The sequence below is a fragment of the Myotis davidii genome, unplaced genomic scaffold (genome assembly GCF_000327345.1).
Source record: "Myotis davidii unplaced genomic scaffold, ASM32734v1 scaffold2674, whole genome shotgun sequence".
NCBI classification, from domain to species: domain Eukaryota; kingdom Metazoa; phylum Chordata; class Mammalia; order Chiroptera; family Vespertilionidae; genus Myotis; species Myotis davidii.
The window spans coordinates 36,992-44,352 of NW_006285308.1; the positions used below are offsets into that span (position 1 = coordinate 36,992).

At 39.5% G+C, this 7,361-nt stretch overlaps 1 protein-coding gene across 1 annotated transcript; it reads right to left on the bottom strand.

Moving 5' to 3' along the window:
* Nucleotides 1-5,846: 5,846 nt before the first annotated feature.
* On the bottom strand, nucleotides 5,847-6,815 carry LOC102751942 (olfactory receptor 7A17). Its single transcript, XM_006756055.1, has one exon. The coding sequence runs from the start codon at nucleotides 6,813-6,815 to the stop codon at nucleotides 5,847-5,849; it is 969 nt and encodes a 322-aa protein (XP_006756118.1).
* Between the last annotated feature and the right edge of the window lie 546 nt (nucleotides 6,816-7,361).

Sequence of the window (7,361 nt, forward strand, 5' to 3'; positions counted from 1 at the left end):
AAGCTGATCTCTGGATGGTGGTAACAGCCACTCAAAATGGTGGGGTCTCCCTAATATGTGACTTTTCATTGCAAGATAGGATTAGAGTAGCAGATTGAATAGTTGGCTAATCAGCTGACTTTAAGGTAAGATTGGCCATAATACTGTAGGTGGGACTAATGAAATCATGGTGGTTCTAACATTTGGAAGAGGAAGGAGGATTGTTGGAATCAGAGGGAAACTAAAGATGCTACACAGCTGGCTTTAAAGATGGAGAAAGGGCCATGTGGCATGAGAAACTGGAATAGGAGAGGAAACGGATTTTCCCCTGGAGACTCCAGAAGTAACACGCCCCTATAGACATCTTTTAAAAAAATTACTATTTTATTCTATTTTTTATCTTTTATCTTTATTGTTGAAAGTATTACAGATATCTGCCAATTCCTCATTGTCTCCTTCCCTCCATCATCCTCCCTCCCTTGGCCTTCACCACACTATTGTCTATGTCCATAGATTATGCATATATGCATATAAGCAGATAAGTTCTTTGGTTATTCTCTGCCCTCCCCTCCTACCCTCTTCCCTGTGAGATCCATCAGTCTGTGCCATGCTTCCATGTCTCTGGACCTATTGTTTTGGTTGGTTTATTTTGTTCATTAGATTCCACAAATAAGTGAGATCATGTGAAATTTGTTTTTCTCTGACTGGCTTATTTCACTTAGCATAATACTCTCCAGGTCCCTTCATGCTGTCTCAAAGGGTAAGAAATCCTTCTTTTTAAAAGCTGCATAGTATTCCACAGCTTTTCAAAAAATCTATTCATCTACTAATGGGCACATGGGCTGTTTCCAGATCTTAACTATTGTAAATTGTCCTGCTATGAACATGGGGTTGCATATATCTTTTCTGATTGGTGTTTCAGGATTCTTAGGATATATTCCTAGACATGGGACCATGAGGTTAAACAGCAATTCAATTTTTAATTTTTTTAGGAAATTCGATACTGTTTTCCATAGTGGCTGTTCCAGTCGGCATTACCACCAGTAGTGTACCAGGATTAGCTTTTTTCCACATCCCTGCCAATACTTGTATGTGTCATTGAGTTACCATGTGACACCTACCAAATGTATTATTGGCAAATATGTTCTCTCATACAGTGGGTTCCCTTTGCATTTTGAGGATGTTGTGTTTTTGTTTGTTTGTTTTTGCTGCGCAGAAGCTTTTTAGTTTGATGTAGTCCCACTTGTTTATTTTTTTCCTTTGTTTCTCTTGTCCTAGGAGATGTATCTGTGAAAATTCTGCTATGTGAGATGTCTAAGATTTTGCTGCCTATGTTTTCTTCTCAGATTTCTATGGTTTCACAACTTACAATTAAATCTTTTATGCATGTTGTGTTTATTCTTGTGTATGGTGTAAGTTGGTAGTCTAGTTTCATTTTTTTTTGCATGTATCTCTCCAATTTTCCCATGACATCTTCAATTTTACCTGACATTGTACATAGACAACCTTAAAGCCTCCACTGAACAACTATGAGATTCAATAAATGAATTAGGCAAAGTAGCAGGATACAAAATTACATCCAGAAATCAGTGTCATTCTTATACTCTAATAATGAACTTTAAGAAAGAGAAACTAAAAACAATCCAATTTACACTACAACAACAACAACGAAAATAAGGTGCCTAGGGATAAACTTAACTAAGGAGGCAAAAGGTCTGTACTCAGAAAACCACAGGACAGTGCAGAGAGAAATAGAGGAAGATACAAACAAATGGAAGCATGTACTGTGTTCATGGATTGGAAGAATTTACATCATTAAAATGCCCATACCATGCCCTAACCAGTTTGGCTCAGTGGATAGAGCAGTGGCCTGCGGACTGAAGGGTCCCAGGTTCAACTCCGGTCAAGGGCATGTACTTTGGTTGCAGACACATCCCCACTGGGGAGTGTGTAGGAGGCAGCTGATCAATGTTTCTCTCTCATCAATCTTTATAACTCTCTATCCCACTCCCTTTCTCTCTTTAAAAAGCAATAAAATATATATTTTTTTTAAAAAGAGGTTGACCAGATGCCTCAATGAATTCCATAATTGACTTTCATATAGTTTTCTAAGGGGGCATATTTCACAAATCTAGAACAAATACTCCAAAAATTTATATAGAACCAAAAAAAAAGACTCTGAATATCCTCAGCAATCTCTTGAGAAAAGAACAAAGTTGGAGTGGTCACAATACCAGATACCAAACTATACTACAAAGCCACTGTAATTGAAACAGCATGGTACTGGCACACAAAAGGCATATAGACTAATGGAACAGAACAGAGACCCCAGAAATCAATCCACGCCATTATGGTCAATTAATTTTTGTCAAAGGATTCAAGAGCATGTAATGCAGCAAGACAGTTTCTTCAATAAATGGATTTGGGAAAAATGGGCAGGTACAAAGAAAAAATGAAATTAGACCACCAACTTACACCATACACAGGAATAAACTCAAAAGGATAAAAGACTTAATTGTAAGTCACGAACCCATAAAAATTCTAGAAGACATAGGCAGTAATATCTCAGACATGTCATGTAGCAGTATTTTTGCTGATACATCTCCTAGGGCAGTGGTTGGCAAACTGCGGCTCACGAGCCACATGCGGCTCTTTGGCCCCTTGAGTGTGGCTCACATGCAGGCACGCACATACAGTGCGATTGAAACTTTGTGGCCCATGTGCAGAAGTCAGTTTTCGTAAAGGAAGTAGATGAAACAAGTATACAAGACGAGTGTGGTTGGAAGAGTTGGACAGAGTCAACCTCAGTGAACGTATCTCAATCAGATTGAGGACGTTTTTAGCAAAGGCCAGCTTAGGAGTACCCTAATTAAGTTAATAACAATGTACCTACCTATATAGTTTAACTTTAAAAAATTTGGCTCTCAAAAGAAATTTCAATCATTGTACTGTTGATATTTGGCTCTGTTGACTAATGAGTTTGCTGACCACTGTCCTAGGACAAGGGAAACAAAGGAAAAAAATCAACAAATGGGACTGCATCAAACCAAAAAGCTCTGCACAGCCAAGGAAACCATCAACAAAATGAAATGGGAACCGACTGTATGGGAGAACATATTTGCCAATGATGCATCTGATAAGGGGTTAATTTTCCAAATATATAAAGAACTTACATAGCTCAGCACCAAGAAAACAAATAATCCAATTAAAATTGGGCAAAAGACCTGAGTAGACACTTCTCCAAAGAGACCCTGAAGATGGCCAATAGACATATGAAAAAATGCTCAAGGTCACTAATCATCAGAGAGATGCAAATTAAAACTACAAAGAGGTATCACTTCGCACCTGCCAGAATGGCCACCATCAACCAATCAACAAACAATAAGTGCTGGCAAGGATGTGGGAAAAAAGGAACAATAGAACACTGCTGGTTAGAATGCACACTGTTGCAGCGGTTGTGGAAAATAGTATGGAATTTCCTCAAAAAAAAAAAAAATCAAACCGCTGTTTGACCCAGAGATCCCACTTCTGGGAATATAGCCTAAGAATCCCCAAACACCAAATCAGGAAGAATATATGCACCCCTATGTTCATAACAGCATTATTTACAATAGCTAAGGTCTGGAAACAACCCAAGGGCCCATGAGTAAATGAGTGAATGAAAAAGCTGTAGTTTACATTTACACAATGGAATACTACGTAGCTGTGAAAAAGAACTATCTCTTACCCTTTGTGACAGCATGGATGGACCTGGAAATTATGATGCTAAGTGAAATAAGCCAGTCAGAAAAAAAATATTGCATAACCTCACTTATATGTGGAATATAATGATCAAAATAAACTGATTAACAAAATAGGTCCAGAGACATGGATACATGGAACAGACTGACACATGGCAGAGGAAATGGGGCTGGGGGGGACAGGAAGGAATTAACCAAAGAACATATATGTACATTTGCATAACACATGGACACCGACAATAATGTAGTAAAGACCTGGGGTAGGATGGGTGCTGAGTAGAGGGGGCAAAGAGGAGAATGGGAGACACCTGTAATACTGTCAACAATAAAAAAGGACAATAAATATCTTCATTAAGGCAAAGATTGACTTTTGTCATGGGAGATTCTAACCTAGGAGATGACTGCCTGCTACAACCTGCTTCTAGTTAGGAAGTTTTAATTTCAGAACATCTTATGTGGTTGCATTAGGTTTCTGAATTTTTAAGGCTACTATGCAGCCCTCCCTACCCCCCACTCCCTGAGCCTTTCCGTTTTCGTATGTGGTGCTTTTTCCATCCACATGACAAAATTTAGAAAAGGAGAAGTATTTTGCTTAGAGCTATGGAGGAGTCATAATTGTAGACAGCACTGGAATTTTCAAGCAGAAAAGAAAATATAATTCAAGGAAAAAATACACTAACCAATCACTGACCCTAATGCAAAAAGCCCCTTATACAAGGACATCAATCTTCCATACTTTGATGAGTACAGCATGAAAAAGCAATACTTTGCATCGTAACAAAATTAGTGCTCAACAATTTTGCTTCCTCATATTTCAGGTCATCTCTGACATTAAAGCCATATTAGATTAACTGATGAAAACGTCCTTTCTATGTAGACTTCACTAGTAGATATACAGTTGATAGTCAATTTTTGTCAGTGTTTATAGTAGGACTGAGTTGAAGAACACCATAAAGCCAGGAGACCATTATAAAGCAGAGTAGCATGTTTGTAGTGTAATTGCCTGACATTGAACTCTTAATTTCCAAGGCATTCATCTGAAAGATAACCATGTTGAATAAACATATGGCCACCTCTGTGACACAGCTATGAGATAAGCACCCAGGCCAACTGGCCCATGTTCTCCTTATGGAAAGTCCTGGATAACATACATAACTGACCTCAGGAGCCACTCTCCTTTTCACTTTTCACACGCTAGCACCTGCTCTTCAGTGTTAAATTCACCAAGAAAGAGTGAAACTTTGAAAGTCTATGCATCCTGCCCTTGGACTGTAATAGATGCAGAGACCATAGCTGTGTTCTCTCTCTCCTACCACCCCACCCCCCACACCTTCTCTCTTCTTCCTTCTTCTCCCCCTTTCTCTTCCTCCTCCTCATTCTCCTCTTTCCTTCCATTCCCCACCCCCTCCTCCTGAGTGGACTTCAGGCAGGGTGTGTGAACAGGATTTGTGAACAATGAACCTTGCTTTTACCAGGTTCTCTGAAGGTTGCTGCTGGGGTGTATGCTGCAAGCATAATAAGAACCACAAGGGCTGGTCCAGCCACAACATTGCTCAGGTCAGTGTCACAAGAATTCCAGGCCCCCGTGAGTGCCCCAGGCATTTATCATGAACATCTTTTTTATCAATAGGCTGAGACTTAAATGGAACAACATTTAAAATCTACATTATTAGGAAGAGATAGTGATGTAAAAATGAATGACAGATACAAAGTGAAAACTGGTTTCATATTTTTCTGTACAATAAAATTAAATAAATGTCCTTAGATGCTACATGTAGTTTTATCCATATGAGTAATACAACCCTGATTATTTTTTTCAGGAAAATAGCTTAGCATAATATATGTCATATGAGATGAAATTATTTTAGAGAAATCCAAGTTGTCCCATGAAAGATATGGACATTTCCAAATATTTCTGATGCAAGGTGGAGAAAAACTTTGAGACTGTATAAAAATGGTAAAAACAGAAAACTGTCTATATATTATACCAAAAGCTTGATAAAGTGAATTATTTATATTGAGAAGTTGAATACAAAAAATGGACATGCCAGGTAATAAACAGAAGGACCCAGTTCTCTTCCACACGATCGCTCACAGTTTCTGGTTTGAAGGTGTTGAGCCATTCAATCAAGGACACTTTTTCAGCCCCAGAACTATTGTCCCTTTTCTACCAGCCATCCTCAAGAAGTTATTCAGAGCCATCTTTATGTCTTTGTTCCTGAGACTGTAGATGAACGGGTTCAGCATAGGTGTGACCACGGTGTACATCACTGAGGTGATTGCACTTGACTGTGAGGTGCGGGTAGGAGCAGAGCTGAGGTACACTGCTAGGACTGTACAATAAAATAAGGAGACAACTGAGAGGTGAGACGCACAGGTAGAAAATGCTTTATACTTCCCCTGAACTGATGACATTCGACATATGCAGGACACTATTTTAGAGTAAGAGTAAAGGATCCCAGCCAGGGGACCACCAGCCAACAGCCCAGTTGTAAAATACATCACAATGTCATTAAGAAAGGTGTCAGAACAGGCAAGTTTGATCATCTGCTTAATTTCACAGAAAAAGTGGGGAATTTTCAATTCCTCAGGGAAGGACAGCCTCGATATCATTAAGCTATGTAACAAGGAATTCAAAACACTAATGATCCAGGACATCAGAACCAGCAGTCCACAGAGCCGGGGGTTCATGATGACTGTGTAGTGCAGGGGGTGGCAGATGGCCACATACCTGTCATAGGCCATCACAGTTAGAAGGAAGTTGTCCCAACCTCCACAGAGTGTGAGAAAATACATTTGGGTGATACAGCCTGCATAGGTGATGGTTTTGCTCTGTGTCTGGATGTTCACCAGCATCTTTGGGACGGTGGTGGAGGTGAAACAGATGTCTACCAAGGACAGGTTGGAGAGGAAGAAGTACATGGGTGTGTGGAGGTGGGAGTCTGAGCTGACGGCCAGGATTATGAGCAGGTTTCCCAACACAGTGATCAGGTACATGGAGAGGAAAAGTCCAAATATGAGGGGCTGCAGTGCTGGTTCCTCTGATAATCCCAGAAGAAGAAATTCTGAACTACCTGTGTCATTGCCTGGTCCCATGTGGTAGAGGTGATGACTAAGAATGAAAAAATACTATAATTAATTTTTATATAAATGGGCATTACTTACCATTGAAATGCTACAATTTATATTTTGTGGTAATGTAATCAGTATTTATATATAGTACAAATCATACCCTTTAAGGCAGTGGTTCTCAACTTTCCTAATGCCGCGACCCTTTAATACAGTTCCTCATGTTGTGGTGACCCCCAACCATAAAATTATTTTCATTGCTACTTTATAACTGTAATTTTGCTACTGTTATGAATCGTAATGTAAATATCTGATATGTAGGATGTATTTAGGCGACCCCTGTGAGTCGTTCGACTCCCAAAGGGGTCGGGACCCACAGGTTGAGAACCACTGTTTTAAGGCATCCCCTGTGACATCTCTGATTTAGGAGTTTAAGTACATTCAGACTATTTGCCCCAAGGAGGTCATGTAGTTCACAGTTTTAATGAGAAATGCTTTCATGTCCCGGAGGAATATATGTTGAGTACTGACCATTTCTAGGGAAAAGGTGTAGGATTCTGATAAGCAAACTCA

What these genes read in the sequence shown, in the direction of transcription:
- LOC102751942 (XM_006756055.1), bottom strand. Translation starts at nt 6,815, where the DNA reads ATGGGACCAGGCAATGACACAGGTAGTTCAGAATTTCTTCTTCTGGGA.